Source organism: Glycine max, chromosome 8, assembly GCF_000004515.6.
Source record: "Glycine max cultivar Williams 82 chromosome 8, Glycine_max_v4.0, whole genome shotgun sequence".
Classification (NCBI taxonomy): Eukaryota; Viridiplantae; Streptophyta; class Magnoliopsida; order Fabales; family Fabaceae; genus Glycine; species Glycine max.
The window spans coordinates 12,379,996-12,400,176 of record NC_038244.2 but is presented as its reverse complement, the minus strand read 5'-3'; the positions used below and the strand labels follow the sequence as shown (position 1 = coordinate 12,400,176).

General features: G+C 31.8%; 2 protein-coding genes across 2 annotated transcripts; one reads left to right on the top strand and one right to left on the bottom strand.

Moving 5' to 3' along the window:
• Positions 1-114: 114 nt before the first annotated feature.
• Positions 115-4,429, bottom strand: LOC100782697 (uncharacterized). Its single transcript, XM_003532842.5, has 4 exons — positions 3,705-4,429; positions 2,177-2,452; positions 1,997-2,088; positions 115-1,236 (listed from the first exon to the last, which is right to left on the bottom strand). The coding sequence occupies exons 1-4, from the start codon at positions 4,272-4,274 to the stop codon at positions 465-467; spliced, it is 1,710 nt and encodes a 569-aa protein (XP_003532890.1). The 5' UTR covers positions 4,275-4,429; the 3' UTR covers positions 115-464.
• A 12,668-nt stretch (positions 4,430-17,097) lies between these two features.
• LOC100306001 (uncharacterized) lies at positions 17,098-18,005 on the top strand. The gene is given in 1 exon segment (NM_001249205.2): positions 17,098-18,005. A coding segment is annotated over 1 exon segment (591 nt). The 5' UTR covers positions 17,098-17,237; the 3' UTR covers positions 17,829-18,005.
• The last annotated feature ends 2,176 nt before the right edge of the window (positions 18,006-20,181 follow it).

The window sequence follows — 20,181 nt, the reverse complement described above, 5'->3', positions numbered from 1 at the left end:
AACATAATGAGCTTAAGGTTACCAAAACATTCTGCACCGCAGCATGTTAAGAGTCGCCAACTTATTTGCACAACACAAGAAAGCAAGAATCAACAATTTATTATAGCCAATGAATCACAACTCCACCTTAATTAAAAAAGCAAGACTGTTGAACTGGGAACTCTCAAGGTTAATCCAAAATGAATATAAACCAAAATTTACTGTCAATAATAACATGTCCATATCATTAGAATACAGCTCAAAATGTAAAAATCTTGGGCATAACTTCATTCAGTGACAAAGACTAAATTATACAAGGTACATGTAAGATCCTAAGTTAAGTGGTTACACCAAGACCAAATCGATCTGTTTAAACTTTAAATATTCACTGTAATACCACTGTCAGCTGTCCAATGCACAGTCATTTGAGGATAGTATTCTCCATTTTGTCAATTGTTAGCTCTCGTAGTTCTTCTACATTTACTCTAATTAGAAGTAACGGCAGAATTAACATGCTCAAGTAGAAACCGGTACAAATTTTTCCTTAGCTTCTCTACCCGGTGATCAACCTTATCTCCACCAGCCAAATTATCTAACCAGTGATTCACCTGTTTGAGTTGTCCAAGAAGACTTGCAATTTCAGTGTTCCCTTCATTTTTCAACCCGAACTCATTACTCAGAGACTCCTCCAAGTACTTCAGGAACCATTCGCTAGATGCCTCAAGCAGTTTTTCTGCCAAACTCGCAGCCTCTTTTAATTTGATTTCTTTTGATCGATCATGTTTGTCAGCATCCTTGTTCTTTGCTGCCAAGAGATTCCGCTTTGAAGAAGGAAGTCTTTTAGCAGTTGAATTTGGCAAGTGGTTTGCTTGAGTTACACGATTTTGCTTGTTTTGAGCAGGTGAAGTCTCAGTATTGATGTCCTCGGGAGTATTCTCAATGACAACATAATGACATTTCTCACCATTTAGAACCTCACTTTTCGCCTGTGTTTCAAATAGATTGAATTTGGAAAGATTGGTACCTACGGCAGCTTGTACCCAAGATATAGCATTCTTTCGGGTGGGAACTTTGCATGCATCTTCTGTTAGACACTGTAGGGTAGAGTGGCTGCTTGACTTTGTTTCAGGAAGTGGGTTGAGTAACGAATCAAACAGCACTGTTACTCTCTGCAAACTCAGGTGAAGCTCCAAAAACTGCTTCACAAGTGATCCAGGAGAATGTGTTTGACCAGACTGGCAAAGTTCTGCATACATGCTGAAAGAGAATAATCATATTAGTCTATACAATTATGAAGCACATACTGTAGTTCATACAGACTCAAAAGAGGGGGAAAATATGATAGAATATGTTGTGTTTAGCTTACTTAAAGAAATAATGGCTTATGAGAGTTTTTGATAAATAGACAATTATTCCCCTTGAAATAAGCTGATCCAGACATGCCATTTAGTATAAAACTGAGAAATTTCCTTCCAATTCTGACTCCAAATATCTATAACTGACAATGATAAGATGTAGTGATGGAATAGCTATTTTCACTAGACATGAGAATATGAGATGCTCATTCCTTGTTCTATTTAAGATGGTCAGATTGACAATTTTGACCGCATGGTTGGAAAACTTACATTTGAAATAACATTCATATGGTGCCATACATGTAAAAAGATATAATCCACAATAATCTGTACCCTCAAACTTAAAGGGGGATACCAGGGGCAAAAGATTACCAGGCAAACTAGTTAAGTATATACTAACACATTTGAAAATCACAGTATGTCAATAACAGAGAATCATATCTGTATTTCAATAATTAGAAATTAAAAATGCTTTCTAAGAAAAATTGTTCAGGTTCATTACATTATTAAATGCATTAACAACACTGAATTAGCAGATAATAAGCATCTGTTACAACATCATGGATGAGAAATTCGTAGAGCAAATTCTAATAACAAGCAGGAAGGGCATAAAAAGATAGCAAAAGAATTGTGTATTGTATTTACAAGCAACAGATAGATACCACATGCATTGGATCACAGAATCTGTAGCAGATGCTTCTTCAAGAGACCGCACAGCCGCTAAAAAGGCAACAGTTCTATGAGTCACAACTTGCTGCAAAAGAGTGAAACAACAAAATTCAAAAACAGGAACAAGATGGCGACATGAAAGTTAGAATATTAGCCAGACACAAGTTTAATACCTTTCCAAGATCACACATGGGGAGTGAGACATCTTCCCAACATGCAGGAGTATCATAACACCAAGTCTTGAAATTGAGGGGGACCTTAACAAGTGGGCTATGAACAGTGCCACCACAGGGTGACCTAGTACTAGTACTAGTACTCTTCCTCGGAGGTGTGATTGTCAATGATTTTGGACACAGGTTCTCGTTTTTATTCTTCAAGGGTGAGACACTTGATGTTGGAGATTTTAGTGGAGAATCAGGTTTGACAGAAACAACCTTCTTGTCTATCACCTACAACACCATACACCACCAACCCACAATAAGCTTCAAGAAAGTTAAAGACAAGAAATGACACACACAAAATGAACCTTTTGTCTCATACAACATCAGAAAGTGTTTTCTCTACCCACATGATGCAGTGCTAGACAGCAGAGTATGCAGAACCATCAAAAGTTAATTTCTCTTTAAACCAAAGGCCCTACCAATACTGACCTCAAACATTCACAAAACTCAATTAGACAAATTCTTACCAAAAATTGTTAACAGAATGTCAAAGCATACAAAAATTTTAAAAAAGAAAACCGTTGACATGGTCCACACCAACAGAAATAAAAGCCTTTTAAAAGCGCAAAAAACATAAAATAAAATATAAAAAAAAGTCAAGAGGGCCCTCAACATTAACTTTATCCGAAACAGTGATCTAAAAAGAACAAAATTCAGCAGTGGAACGACAACCTCATGTTTCCTTAAAATTTACAAACTTAAACACGAAACATAGATTAGCTGCTGAATACGACTTAAACATTTGCTATTCTTAACGACTAAGAGTGAATTTTTCACCTTAAAAACGTGCCCGCCATCAAATTTGATGCTAAACGAAGACGCCCATTCCCCCCTAAAAAGAAAGAAACAACTAATATAAAACCCTCTTCCGTAAAAATAAAAAATAAAAACAAACCTCCCCACAAAGAAAAATTAACAGGAAAAAAATAAAAAATAAAAAGCAAAAGGGTAGCCAAAAGGCAAAACCTTTCATTCACCAGAGTAAAATAAAAATGCAGTTCTCCTGTTAGAAATGGACCTAATAACTTAAATCAACCTTTAATGCATGATCTATTAGGTGGATTATCAAAGGTGAAAACAAAAAAAAAAAAAAAATCTAACAATGCATTTTTTATTTAGTTGAAAAGAAAAACAAAAGAAAGAAAATAGTTTCTAGAAAAAAAAATCATTTTTTCTAACTATCTTCTCTATTAAAATTTCAATTTTTTTTCTCTTTTGATTTTCCATACATTCTACATGGTCCATTTGGAAGTTGGAACAGTGTTAGAAAGGTGGAAAAGGGAAGAAAAAATTTAAATTTGAATTAAAAAAATTTAAATTTGAATTAAAAAAATTATTTTTTTCTATACTTATGAAATCAAATCAATTTTTTTCTCTCTTTCCGTTTACTTCCCTTCCCTCCAAACACCCCACAACACAGTAATGTAAGTTGGTCATTAAAAAAAAAAAAAAAAGGTAGAAAGAGAGAACAGTAACAGACGTTAAGCGAAGTGGGGTTAGAGTTAGACTTCTTGGCCTTAAGATTGTTCGAAAGCGAACTCGCAGAAGCGGTTTTCCGTTTTGCAACCGGACTCTGATCCCAAACCCTTCTAGAAGAATCCAAACTCAACCTCCTCATCATCTCCAACCCCTTCTCCTTCTTAACAACCTCTTCTCTCTTCTTTTTCTTCGGAGTGGCGACGCAAAGCCTCTCGCTGGGAACCAACTCAGTAGGGTTCCCGACGCAGGGCCTCCGGCGGGGGAGCACGTTGAGGCCGCGGACAAGGGGGACGGGGGAGGCGGCGTCGAGGCGTGTGACGTAGACGAACTGGCCGAGGTGGAGCTTGCCGGCGCAGATGAGGTCGGCGTCGGCGTCGGGGACGGAGACGTAGGCGGAGTGGAGGGAGTCCGAGAGTTTTAAAAAGTAGCCGCGGCTCTGTAATGGGGAGGTTGAGGAGAGGCGCGGCACGATCTCCGTCACCTGCAGGAGGGCCTGCCGGTGAGCGGCGGTTACCTTGGAACCCGCGTTGTCCAGGAGCTTCGAGAGGACGCCCGGGGTCAGGGACGCCATGAGGAAGAGAAGAGAATGCAGAGAGAGAGAGAGATTCTAGTTGTGTTGTTTTTTGTTGGAGTTGGGGTTGGGTTCTTGTGAGTGCAAAATGGTTTTGGTGCTGCGAGTGTGAGGACTGAGAAGTGAAAATGACATCAACTTTTGTTACACAGAGCATAGAGATGCTAGCATTCTTTTAAATATATTCTTGTATACTACCATTCTTTTAAATATATTCTTTATTATTTACTAAAATTTATTATAAATCACAAGTAGTTTCACAGTTAATTTAATAACTATCCTTTAATCTTATGATTTTTAATCGATTTCAACCCACAATAAAATATATATTTAAAAGAATTATTCATATAATTTTTTTACCAGTTACTGTTTAGACTAACTTATGTGTGATTGTTGTTAAATGAAGAAAATTTTGTCCAAAAAAAAATTAAATACAAATTTTATTGCTAATCAATCATTTTTCATTTGTAAATGTAGTAGGGTTTTTTGTTATTATACAAATCCTATGAGTTAAAATATAAAAATTAAAAATTAAACAAGAATTTCTTTACTGTAAAATTAATTTGAGAAAAATAAATATATTTTTATGCATAAAATAAAATAATTATTTTTACGACCAATTTTAGATAATATAAAACTAGGTGTTTTGTTATTAATTTTTAGAAAAACATTATGTTTAGTCTCTGAAAATATATAATACTAAAAGTCTAAGATTAAAAAATTATAAATAAGTGTACCAAAAAATTTTAGTTGTTTCATCTGAATATATATATATATATATATATATATATATATATATATATATATATATATATATATATATATATATATTGTAGACTCCAGAGACAATAAGGTAGGTTGGATGATTAATAAAAAAAAAAGAGAAAAGAATTATAATAAAATCCTACTTCAAAATATGATTTATTTATTTTTGTAATTTTTAAAAATATATTTATGTTAATTTTTAAAAAAATAGCCATTATGGTGCAAGAGCCACGTAATGACGAATTATTCTTTTGAAAGACTTATTTAAAAATTAATTTTATGGATTAATGTGTAAATAATGTTACTGTGCTACATAAAGAACCAAATAATTTATTCTTATTATTAAGAAAAAAAACTGGAGTAATTTATTGTACAACTAGTAGGAGTATTAGTAGTTTGACTATATTCTTAATACTACATGCCAACATTGGCGTTAGAGGAAGGAAGTGTGTGTCATCGAATCTCAAAGTGACATGGGAGAAGGTGCAGGTAATGGCAGGGAGGATATAGATGGCAATTGGACATGTCACTTTGTTGAGATTTGAGACAAGAGAGAGAAAAGAAAGTTCAATGAGGCAGTGTAGACTATAGACTATAGATTAAGTTGAACTGGTTTGAGTCTTCAGGTTCCTAGGTTAATCCGGCCCCACAAAGCTAGTAACGACAAGATCTACCCGTGCAAAGTACCAAGAAAAAAAATGGACAAATGTTAATTGAAAATAAAAATATTAAAACTTTTCACACTCCATTACTCTTTTTTTCTTAATATATTCTGATCATCATTGGGCATGGCAACGAGACCTGAATTCATAGGGCTCGTCGCGGATCCATTTCGACTTTAAAGGGAAAAATCCGAATTGAAGTTGGGATCAAATTTTTTCAAATAGTTAAAGTTGAATTTGGAATTGGAAATGAGATTAATAATATTTGTTCTAAATTTGTTTCGCTAATAATTAATTTACAAAATTCATTTAAATATGAGATTATTAGATTGAATTTTATGTTGATATATATAATTTAAAAATATGTTATAGTTGTTATTTAAAATTTTATTTTTTATTTTATAAAAAATTATATTATTTAATAAAATTTTATAAATATGTCGAAGGAGGGACGAAATCTGACCCGTTGGAGACGGATATGGAAAATAAATATACATCTCTATTAAATTTCGAAAGCGAAGGCAAGGAGAAAAATGGGAGAGTCGAGACGGGTGATGTAAGCAAAATCCGTCCCCATCCACCAGTTACCATGCCTAATCATGATTTTCAATATATATTTTTAACCTTATTTTTTAGTACAAACTTTATTATTTATTTTTTAACGAATAAGTGCTACTTATTAACAATATCCATAACAAAGAAAACATGAGAGCCATCGAATAAAGAAGAATAATTAATGTTGTTGCTTGTTGCGTGAACAAGAGTATTGAATGAGCACAAGGGTCTTGTTTCTTTTGTGGTCCCAAAACCCAATTGAACTCAGCCAGTGGTGGATTGTGATTCAATTTCAGTATTCACGTTTGGGAAAACGCTCCTATCCCAGGTGTGAGATAATTAATGGTCCTTGTCACCATGCATGATTTCGTTCATTTGTTGCCATGCTAGTACACATTTGTTTTTGTGTTTATGTATATCCTAATAAAAAAATTATTAGTTTGGTATTTTTTCTTTTTTGGTAAGCAATATGCAGAATTATATTAAAAGCACAAGAAGTGCGAAAAAGTTACAAAGAACCACCGACCGGGCCATGTTTGATCGTGTAATGCTACTGGAATATATTCATACTATCCGGTCACAACCCCAGATCACCAGTAACTACAAACAATTTGCCCCCTCTCCCTCCTACAAAACCCAGCACCCCACACAGTAGCAGCAAAACTTTTTTGTTTATTCATTTATTTGATATATATATATATATATATATATATATATATATATATATATCGATTTACAAGGTTCAAAAAGCTGAAAATTACCTGATCTAAGTTTACCTGCTAATCTATCTATATAGAAGTTACAAAATTCAAAAACTAATAATAATTTTAAAAACTAACAGATATGTAAAATTCAAAAATTAACAATAATCTTAAAAACTAACCATTCAAAGTTTATATGCTATGTATCTATAATTCTAAAACTAAAAAAACATATTTGCAAATCTAAATCTAAAAATTGTTAACAATTCAAATTTAAAACTTGAACTTCTTGATATGTGTCCAACATAAGCCATGTCCACAAATCAAATCGGATCTTGTGCCAGAGCTTCTCCTAATAAAAAATAATACCTTTGAACACCATCTTGTTTCCCTAGCTTTTGGACTATAACGACCCTGGGAGTTATGACTGAAATGTTCAATAACTGAGCCTAGAGAAACTGTTGAGATGTCCAACATCCGATACCAACTCCCCCAAATAGAGTGTGCGTTCTGACATGAGAAGATAGCATGATATACGTCTTCATCATTCTCATTACATAACACACATGAAATAGCTCCTTCCTGCAATTGGATGTGCCTCCTATGTAGATATACCTTTGCGGGTAGTCTATCATGTAACAACCTCCATACCATGAAAGACACTTTGTGACGAATTTTAATATGCCACATAAGTTTAAACACCCCATTCTCATGAGACCCAATCCGCAGATTATGCAGAGAAGAGTATGTAGACTTCACTGAAAAATTATGTGTAGTTTCCATCAACCGAAGCCAAGTGTCACACCCTACACCTTCCACTTTGGCAGTGTTGACCAAAGTATTGAACTCCTTCGCTAATTCTTTCTCCCACTCAAATCATTTTCTTCTCCATTTAAATTCTCACACCCATCTACCATCAACCCACCTCCCCATCTCATCCACTCTCAACTTTTTGTTCCGAATTTAGTAACAACCTTGTGAATTTAATTTGTAAGCATTCTTCCCCAATCCATCTATATATCTTTCCAAAAACTAGTGTATGCCCCATCTCCTACTCTCCACTCAATCCAATCCTCAAACCACCTATTATTTTGTCCCCCACATGCAATCTTTAAATCTCTCTACTAAATAGACTCATGATTGTTCACCTCATCCTCACATAAGCCTTGAGAAGCAACGTATTTTGAGTCTAACACCCTCTCCCAAAGCTCGCCTCTATTATTAAACATTTTCCGTGTCCACTTGGCAAGCAAAGCAATATTAAATAAGGATATGTCTGTTTGTGAACCCTAAGCTTTCATGTTCCTTAGGTGAACAAATTTTTTCCCACCCTATCTAAGAAATTTTTTCCCTCCCCTCCTCACACCCCCACAAAAATTGCCTTTGAATACTAACCAACTTCCTAAAAATATCTTTTTCCATTTTAAAGAAAGACAAAAAATAAAGAGGGAAAGAGGAAATTATCGAATTAATAAAATAAATTCTCCCAACAAAAGAGAGGTGTTTATGCTTCAAGATGCAAGTTTCTTCTCAAATTTTGAGATGATGGGCTCCCACGTCTCCAATCTCTTAGGGTTTGCACCGATAGGAATTTCCCAACAAACAAATAGGAATGTTAATATTCTACAATTCAAGTATGTAAAGAACCTCTCTATCTCTTCCAAATCCACACCAATGCCCCCAAATCTACCCTTATGGAAGTTCACTTTCAAACTAGATACAAGCTCAAAGCACCTCAAAGTGCTTTTAACAACAACCACATTCTCCAATTTGAACTCCCCCACAAATATTTTGTCATCCGCATATTGTAGCAAATTCACCTCAACCTCCTTATCCCTCATTTTGAATCCCCAAAAAAAATTGAAATTGTCTCTCTTATCAAATCACTTAGACCCTTCGCCACAATAATGACAAACGGTGTAAGTGGATCACTTTGTCTTAACCCTCTTTGTGGTATGAATTCTTTTGATGGGCTTTTATTAACTAAATCGGACACCAGACTAAATACTAGGCAACCACGAATCCAATGAATCCACTGTTCATGGAATCCTAGCCTCTTCAACATATAAAAAAGTAAGCTCCAACAACTTGAATCATAAGCCTATTCAAAATACACCTTAAGAATCATCCACTTTTTTCTTTTTTCTTCTCACGTCTTCCACTACTTTATTTGCAATTAAAGGATCATGCAGTATGTTTCTCCCCCCCCCCCCCCCCCCCCCAAAAAAGGCACTTTGTCGCCCATCAATAACTGAAGTACTCCTTGAACCTTGAAGCCTCTTTGTTGAGATCTTAACAACCACTTTATACATGCAACCAACTAATGAGATTGGTTTACTCTCCCAACTTTGTGGCTCTTGAACCTTGGGGATGAGAGCAATAAATGATGCATTAGCTCCCTTAGAAAAGTTCCCAGATTCATAGAAGTCCTCAAGGAAGTTAAGTATATCTCCTTTCAAAGTACTCCAAAAGTATTCGTTGGACCACAAACACAATAAGCCCCCTACTGAATATATTGTTGGCTAGGCAATCCATTCTACCTGTGTATCTCCCCAAATTGCGTGACATAACTCCTTATTAGTGTTCTCTTTTTTTGTTTCTTGTATACTCACAAACTGCACCCCCTCATTCAAGATCAGATTTTTTATGAACTTCCGCTTCATCCATTTCCCCAACCCCCTAACATTGTAAGATAGAATCTTCATTTGATAACCATTATGCCCCCCTCTCAAATCTCTTGTCTTCCTTGTCTCTTTCCTCCATAGTTTTCATCCTATCCACCATATGAATTTCGTTCTTCTTATCTGACACTCCAATGTTGATCCTGATGGCATACAAATTTCTAGCTTAGGCCTTTATATCGCGGAACTGAATTACACTACTGTAGGGTATGGAATTGCCTTGGATAGAAATTAGATTTACAACTGGAGATGCTTCACCACCCCTGTTAGAAGGGATCCTATTGATTTCATGTTGTGTTTCCGGAACTATATATCTCCACCATAATCTGCCCATCAACCAAATTACAGCCGATTACCATATTGGGCTCACATTTTCTTTCCCTTCATAACTACACCATACTCATGTACACGATAGGCCTTACTAGGTAGCACTTCAAATACTTCTCGTTGTTGCGCTTCCACAGTTCCTCCATACCCCTCTGATCATCGTGAAAGATCTCCATGCCATCCCCATCTGCTGATACTATCTAGCTGCTTCTCTAAATTCACAGCATTAGCCACTCCTTTGAAGCCAACAAAGCCAAAGCGGTGAGCTCCTCTATCCCTCCTGTTCAAAATGACCAAGGCGCAAACTTTTCCCCCCCTATAGACTAGACATGTTGTGGCTCTCTGGAAATCTTGAGAAAAAATAAGTTACTTCATCTTCCCCGTCGTTCCTTCATGTTTGATATTTTGTCTTACCTGTATCCACCCCTCTCATCTCTAGTTGATGCTTTGTGCTCTACTTTTGTGCATGTCAAGGTCAGGGACGATACGAACATTAGTTTGGTATTTTTTTTTTTTGTAGTGTAATATTTACTTAATGGAATTTGATGCATTAATATAGTCGTTATAAGTTTATTTAAATGATATGATATTTTGAAAGTACATATTAACTTTTCCTTTTATACATATATATAAACATCACTATTTTTTATTTAATTTCTTTAAAAATAATTTGTAGCTGTTTTTAAACTGCTAGAATATAAATAAAAAAATGGCCACCAAACTATACGAGTTAAATGTTTTGACAGTTTAAAATCGTCAAAAATTATTTTTTTAAAATTAAATTAAAAAATAAAAAAAATGACTGTAAAAAACAATCATAATTTTGAAATCATAAACACAATAAATAAAGAGAGACTAAAACTTTTCAAAAAATTGAGAAACTAATAAAAATAATTTTTTAAGGAGTTTAAAAAATAATTATTCAAATTTAAAAGAGTAAAAATATTCTTAAACCATTTTTTTCTTATCAACAGATATGTTCATTGGCTTGGGAAGTTAATATGTATATAATTAGTATATTATATTATGAATATAAGTTTATAATATTTATAGTTAAGCATAAAAAATATATGATTTTCTATTAAAAAATACTTATCATACTTTATATTTTTAGTAGAATAAATATTTTTGATAAAAAAAATACTACTTTTAAATGCTAAAAGTTAGTTTAAGCTTAAATACTAGGAAACTTAAAATTAAATTAGTTTTTAACTGTTGATGTTAGTTTATTAATACTTATGTTAGTATATTAATGTTTTTGAAATGAAACTATGTTAACAAAAGTATAATAATTAACACATTTTTATTATATGATTTTTTTATTACTGCAAGTGTATTATGAAATATGTAAAATACATTATTAAAAACATTGATTCTTTGATTAAATTCACAAGGGTATGGTTTCCACCGGGCAAAGCAGCAACCCAAAGAGAATTAATGAGGCTATGGTACTTTAAGCTTACCATGGAGGTCTTTTCCATCATTAGAGGGTAATTTTTTTTTTAATTTATGAAATGAGGATAGTTTTTTTTTTAATTAATTCCAAAATAGTAGTGAGTCATACGAATGTTCAGGACTTTGTAGACAAAAGTCGTGAAACTTTATACAATTTTTTAATTTTTGTATCTTACTTTTTTTAATTTTTTTTCGTGAATTTTAATTAAAGTCGTGAATATTCATCCAAATTATCATTAGATTTCTACATGACTTAGAAGTAGAAGTTTTCTTTTTGACTCAGAAGTTGTAAAGCTTATTACCACTTCTTTAATTTTTTTAAAATATTGTGTTGATTTTTCATATTTTTATTGAAAATCTTATTTTTAAAAATTGATTAATATTTTAAATATTTATGAAGTAAGTAAAATAATAATTTTGTATGAACTAGTAATATTAATTAATTTTATTTAATAAAATTATTTTAATATTAATGACAGAAAACTTGATAGTTTAATACCACAACATGTATTATATGAAGGAGTGCATAAATTTGAAGTCATATAGTTAATCACGATTTTGGATGTGGCTAAATTAGGATTTTGGCTAAAATCGTATGATACTTCACGACTTCTAAGTTGGGTGGATTATTATGACTTTGAAGTTGTGTGAAAATTTATAACTTAGGGTTGTCAAGTAAAAGAAAATGCAAAAATCATATCACTTCTTACGACTTTAGTAAGAATAAGTTAAAAAAAATTCAAAGTCGAATAAAGTTTCACAACTTCTGCAAAATCGTGGAAATCCATGACTTGTCCTCATTTCTAAATTAATTTAAAAACTACCTCCATTTTGGTAAAAAAAAAAAAAAAAGCCTCCCGTTGGTCAAAAGGCTTACGATGGAAGCTGAAGCAATTTCCTTGTTCGGGAAATGTTAGCCCCCTTGTACTTGTGGAATTACATGCTACAAATTAAATGGTTTTTAAGATCCAAGATTACAAACACGGGCTTTCCAAGAAATAAAAGATTACAAATATTGAGTTAAAAAATATTACAAATATTGATCACTTCACACCAAAAAAAGAACTTTCACGAATTATATATTATAAAAAAATTAATAAAATCTTGTAAATATAATTATTTATAGTCTTGAAACAATGAGTGATAAAATAAAAATACTATTAAAAATGATATTCAAATATTTTGTCTAAAAAATAAAAATATAATTATTTCTATAATATAACTATAAAAGGAAAATAAAATATTTATCTAAAAATGTAAAATAATATCATTATCTTGACAGTAATAACTATGAAAAGAGAATAAGTATTTTATCAGTGAATAAAAGTTAAGTAACTAAAATAACAGTATATAATTTTAAAATACAAATAATCAATTGTAATATTAATATATTATATACTATTTTATATATATATATATATATATATATATATATATATATATATATATATATATATATATATATACACACATATATATATATATATTAAAAAATTTAACTTGTAAAAAATGGGGTCCCTACTTGTCACTCTATTGGATCCAACAATAGACACATAATAGAGAGCACAAGCAGCACCTCAAGACAGTTAATTGCCTAATTGTTTGTTTGGAGAAGAAAAAATATGGATATTAATATTTTTTTCAATTTAGTTAAAGAGAAAATAGAAGAAAAAATGCTGACTATTTAAGGAAATCTGTTTTCTGAATTTAAATTAAATAATTCATTTTTTCCTTTCGTCATTTCAAACACAACATAAAATTATGATGGAAGAAAATGGAAAGGAGATTTTTTTTTTAAATTTAAAAATATGGGTTAAATGTGATTTTGATTCCTAAACATCTTTTGAATTTTACTTTCAATCTCTAAACAAAAAATTAATTGATCTTAGTCTTTATATTATTCTTTCATTAGTTTTTTTGTCATTATCATTAAATATTATTATTAAATAATGATGTGACAGTTAGACGAGTTGCCACATTATCAATTAGTTTAATGTGATATCCTATGTTAACTTTAGGTACATCATTTTGGTGAGACATGTTAATACGATTTGAGTATATGATAGATTTGCATATAGTTGTTGTTTGTATCAATTTGAGTGGTGTAAAGTTTGGACCATTAATTAGCGTTGTCTCCCTTGTGTGTTCTTACACCATATGGTACCTAAAGTTAACCTTGTCTAAGTCCTTAACCATCTTTAAGCTTAAGAGAAGTTCTCCCTTATAAAATATCTTGTATTAGCATTGAAACTAGTATTGATGAAGTAGCCTAAACTAGTGATCATTTTACACCAAAAGTGAATAAGTGGTTTAAGGTAACAAGACAATTTTAGTATTCTAAGTTGTTTGAGTGAATGCATGACATGAGAGGCATGAGAAGTGAACCCTAAGTGTTTCACATGCTCTATCTTACCTTTTAAGAGCCTAACTTCAGTGTACAAGTGCATGTAAAGTGTAGTGCTCGTGATGGTGTATGTGTGCAATGCTGAAAGGTTATGAATGTAAGTATTTTGTGTTGATTGTGTGAGCTAGAATGCACTCAATGAGAATGAGTTAATTTCCCCTAGTGACCTTAAGGCTTGTTTGTCTAGTACATATGTCTTTATTTTCGTCGTAATTAAAGTCTTGTCTTCTAATCCAATTTAGGTGTCACACCTTACTAAGTACTTTAGTTTTAGTTGTAAACTAAGTCATTCTTCTCCGATTCACCATATTTTAACTGCAATCTTTGTTCTATCATGCAAGCCTTCTTTGTAAACAATATCAAAATTACACTTTCCCATTATGTTTTGTTCACTGAAATTGTTTGTATATACCCTCAAAACTTGAATTAGAATTGACATGTTACAATTGCGACTTAATAAACTAGCAATTCTTACTCACCATCTATTGTTAGATATTGGGACACTCAATGCATGCTTACACTCTTGAGAAAGCAGGGATAGTTACGTATTTTGTAGTGTACCAATGCTCTATTATTGTTGCTTCAAATGCTCCATACACTAATATAGTTTATTCACATTTGAGAATGCAGGGATAATTATGTATTATGTAGGGTAGTTAATGGTGTTGTAATATTTGTTATAATTTTAGATACCACATCTCATATTCGTACAATTTTACATAAGTAAATGTTGTATAAAAAAAATATTCATGTAAAAACAATGTCATTTAGTACAAATTAGAAATGCACGAAAGCACATGAAAGAAAATCAGTTATTAGAGGATGATGTGGTCATTCAAAGAGAATAATTAAATAAAATTACAATAAAATATAAATAGCACACGCCATATTTGTTCAATTTTTTACATTATTTAGTATAAATTAAAGAGATAACAATAAAATCTTAGTATTGGTGAATCAAGGTACAAAGTGATTTGGTTCCTATATATATATATATATATATATATATATATATATATATATATATATATATATATATATATATATATATATATATATATATATATATATATATATATATATATATATATATATCTTGATACTCAAAGCCAAAACAGATATATATGGAAAGTTTGCAGCGTTTAATTTAAGTTTATTATCAGTGTAAAATTTATAATTCTTGTACACTAATTTAATGTGTTGTTAGTTTAGGTTTGGTGATTGTTTACTGTTGTCTGTGAGAACGTGGGGTGGGGATGAAGGGGCCCATATACGCTTGCTAACTACTAAGCATGGGTTGGAGTTTGTATGGGACTTGTTTCTGCAGACCCAATTACATGTGGGTGTTGGACCTTTGAATCGATTGATTCAGAATTTTGATTGAAAATTTGGGAGTGAGGATTATATATATATATATATATAGAAAAATCAAAAGAATACATGTTTGATGAAGTAAACACAGTTTTTCAATTGAATTCTATGTAATTTAAAAATGTTTCAATAGAAGTTATTTACAGATCGTTAAGCAACTATTTTGTACACTAGAATTCGTATTTGAACAAATTTTGAATTGATTTCCAATTTTAAACAACAAAGTGCCTTTTATGAGTTACAGAACAAAAAAAAAAGCTTCTTACATATGGTGATTTGATATCTCTACTTTAGTGCCGGGTCTATCAGGGTGGATTTTGATGAAAATATGGGCGTAGAATAGAAAGACTTTCACCATTTTTTTAAAAAAATATTGAGATATGTTGCCTTTAATTTCTTTATTTTTATATCTCTTTTCTGACCCGTTATACTTATATTTTTTTAATATTTATATCACAATGCTGCATTTGGAAATGCATCTTTCTCATTTTTCTTAAGACTATGTCACAATAAAAAAAAATCGTTTTAAGTTAGAAAACCACAAATTATTCTAGATAAAACTTGTGAACTGTTTTTTTAAATGAAAATTTTTGTTTTATCCCTCTCATAATAACATGACACTAACATGTAATTCAGTACTTTGGAGAGAGGAGATTATCATGAATTTCAAATTAGGAAGTACAACCCTATCACACCTTCTTCTAGTACCCTTTTCAGTGACTTAGAAAGGAGGAAAGAAGCATAACTCTTACCTTCATACACAAATAGATTATGTGTCATCTGTTTTTGGCAACTATAGACAGTTAGCTCAAAGGTAACGAACTTAACTATACCTAGCAAAACGCTGACTTTCTACTGAACTACTACAACAAACAAAACACCCAAAGACTTAACCACATGCACACATTAAGCAATGTTCATTTAATGCATTATATATGCAAGACTAGACCTTATTCTAATTCCGGTTTTTACCTGTCCCATCTACTACCTTACCATATGGCCAGGGAAATAGAAAATCATGGGGTGAGGAGCTATGATGGATGTGGATTGAAGGGTCATTAGCTCCCACTTCACCTGAAAGCTGCAAAGCTACCTACTCAGTGTAGATAAAGAGAGGGAAAATAAAGGGGAAAAAAGTTAAAGTACACCAAAATTGGGAAGCATGAGCCGAAGGAAGAAAGAAATGGAGAAATAAAATAAAATAAAGGAAGGGAAATAGATGTGATAAATGATATGATAAAAAAATTAATAAATGTAATATAGTGAAATGAAAGATAAATACTCTCAAAAACCTTTTAAGAAAAATGCTAGTAAGACATTTTTTAATGTATTTCTTCTAACACGTTTTAGAAATTATAATTTATTAAAAATTATAAAATTAGAAGAGTCACATTAAATAAATAGTGAGACCACCAAAAATTATGTTTTTCGATAAATTTTAATCAATAAGACGATGTAAAGTGTAATATGTATTAGCCTTTTTAAACCTTTAGAAGTTATAAGATTGGTTTGACATTGGTGATGGAGAAGGAGAGTTTAAGGCAAAAGGAGGAGAGAAGCTGTGAGTTTAAATCTCTCCAACACTAATATTCTAATAAAAACTAACCACTAATATTGGTGAATAAAAAAAAAATTCTAAACCTCCAAATAAATCAACCGTACGTAAAGAAGTTCCAGACATAGGCCCAAGGAGCATGTATTGGCCCATTATAGTGAATTTTCTAAAGTTTGGTGACACTTCCCCCACTTCATTTTCTTCAGCTTCATTGGCATGTTAATCTTTCAACTTTCACACATGGACAACAAAACAGACATTTCACCTTTTTGAAAGGCCTCTAATTAAACTAACCAAACCAACCCCCTTTGGTTGCTCTTTAAGAAAGTGAACATTTCTCTTCTTGCAAGAGTGATCTTGCTGTCTAAGAGGTGCAGCTATAGCCATGATGGCTTCTTCCCTTTGAGAGATTTCACCACACAAAAATTAGTGAAGAGAGACTTGTTAGAGATTATCATCATAGTAAATTTCCCAGATAGCAAAATTAATGGAGGTTCAATCTCCTGCAGCAAAACGTCACTATGACATCACCATGTCAAGAAGAACAAGGAAACAACAACAACAACAACAACAACAATTTCCAGTGCAAGGCAATGAGAAAACCAAATCAGAAATGGATGATGAAGCAACAACACCAAAGGATGTTCATGTTCATGTCACAGTGGAAACAAAATCTTCTCAAACTAATGTTTCTATTGCTGATGAGGTGAAAGAGGGTGGTGGTGAGAGTGACCACAAAAGCTTGAAGCAACTCATCATAGGAGATGATGATCACAAAGAAGCAAAGAAAAAGGGTAACAATAATAACAATAATAATGATAATAATAGTGATGATCATGAGAGAGGTGGCAAAGGAGGATCAAGGAACTCACTTGGTGAACATTTCACTGAGGAAGAGAAGCAGCATAATCTTCAGCTGGTTAGGATGCAACAGAATAAAGACAACCTCCAAGGCTTGAAGTTCAAGAAGTTGGTGCGTCGCTACGCCAAAGTTTTGGGGCATTTGATGAAGGCTAAGCGTGATCCTCATCTAGGAGGTGATGCTGGGAAAAAACCTGTTTTCAAGTTATCAACTTAGCCAGGGAAAATTTTTGGAGTTTTACTAGCTGGTTATTAATTTGGTTGGTTGATCTATAATTTCTATGTACTATTATTATGTGCTTATGTTTTGGCCAACAAAATACCTTAGCTTTTATTTCTCGATCGATCTCATGTTATTCTTATCATTTGTGTATCCCTTATTCATGCATATGGCTTATTATATTTTATATATGATCAATTGTATCATTCAAATATATGTTTTTAATATGATAGTTTTTCTAATACTAGTATTTTCATTGTCAACAATTTCATGCCCCTTTCTCCATTTTGTGGTATAACAATGGTAATTTGTTAGTTTTGAATTCTTCTGTGGAGTTTCCTTCACACTATATATGCAAGTAGTTTATGCTTTATGTTTTCTGTAATATGTGTTTCTCACCTCAGAATGCAAAACTGTCAGGTTTTACATTAAAAAAGTTTCAACTGTTAGAATGTTAAGGATGATTTTTTTCGGATGTGTTTTTCTGCTGCAAAGCTCAACATTTGAGGTGAGAAAAGAACAATTTAGCAAGACAGAAAAATGGTGAATAGAGATAGACGAAAAATCTCAAGTTTCAAATAAGGATAGACAAGGACCATGATAGCAAAAGCAATCGCCAATTTTTTGGGTATGGAAGGTTTATATATATCAAAATGAAATATAAGTCTCTTTTCATCTTTTATAGCCAATCAAATCCTTGTTATGGATCTATTAAAAGAAAGGCCCTCATTTTTTTTTTCTTTTTAATACTTTTCTTATGGATAGAGGTTCCTAAAATGACCCAGTAGTGCTTCCTTTCCTTGCAAGTTCTTAAGGTGCCAATTGCCACTATAGGTACCTTTACTGTACAAGTATTGTTTTTCAAAGTTTATCAAATTGGACAGCATTTTGTTTACATTTCGTGATTTGTAAGTTTATAGGAATAGTGTGATGATAGGAACACAAGACTAGAGCCACAAGGGTTACAAATATGTACAAAAAATAATTGAGTGGAAAAAAGGAAGTTTAGAAACTAAGACATTTTGATTAATGTTTCCAACCGACACTTCAAAATGGCCATTTGAGCTACCATCAATTTATAGCCTGGGGAAAGCTAATGCACGTATAAGTCATGCAACGAAACTGAGTTTGACAGCTTCGTTGGATTTTACATATTAATAATTAATGTGTTGTGTGATCTTTTTATTTTTCATTTAGATTTAATTATGTGACAACGACGAAAATTAAGCCCTTTATTTGATGATTCCATGATTCATTGCCTTAATCTACTTGACTACATCCGCCTCTCGAATATTAGGTAAAAATTATAGTTCAATTTCTATCATTTTTTCTTCTTTTGTGATAGGATAAAATAATAAAAGCTGGGAGGGAGAGGAAGAAGTATTTTTTTGTTGTTGTTTTCTTCACCTTGCGGCACAGTGATTTAATGGTTGGATGATCTAACTTGGATTTGTAATGGAGTCATTTAATAATGTCTTTTTTTTTAGAGAAATAATAATGTCTTCCTAATTATGTATATCATCAGACTTAACATAAATTTGCACAATTTTTTTGTATGTTATTTAGTAATAGGCATTGATTTACATTTTTAAAAAATAATTCAGATAAAATATAATGATGAAGTATCGATTATTTTTTTTATTTGCATAGAACTTTATAAACTTAATCCATAATTATGAAAACTTTCAATTCTACAATTGATACTTAAGTGTAAAAGCTATTACGTAGTGTAAGTATAAAAGTTTGATACTTAAGTGCCAGTTTAATATCTTAATATATCATTTTTCAAAAAAATTAGTCCATAAAAATATCATTAATATGTTTTTATCAAAAAATATTATTATCACTTATAAAGAAATCTCACTACTTCAAAGTTTACTTTAAGTTTAAGAGTATGTTAGATCGGCCTAGACCTTCTCTAGTAAGAATGAAATACCTTAATAGTTAGACTAAATAGTTTTTTTGTTTACTCGGTTAGACTAAATAGTTAACCAACCATAAAAGATAAATACGTATATATTTAATTAATGTTAACGGGATTAAACTTTTATAAGCCTTTCATAAGCATTGCGGGTTGACTAAGAAGGAAGTTGTTGGTAAAATACGTGAGTTGTTATAAATTTTCTATACTTATTTTTTATTTTTATGGATAAAAAAAATATTACAAGTTGATAACATACTTGTTGCATGCTCGTTTAAAATTGGATTATCATAAACTATATAAGATAATCATAAACTAAATTATGGACCATAATATTCACATTCTTTTTTTCACTCTTCACACTTTCAATTTTTTTTTAATATTTCCAAAATATGTATCCTTCCTCACTTACATACCCTCATTTTTCAG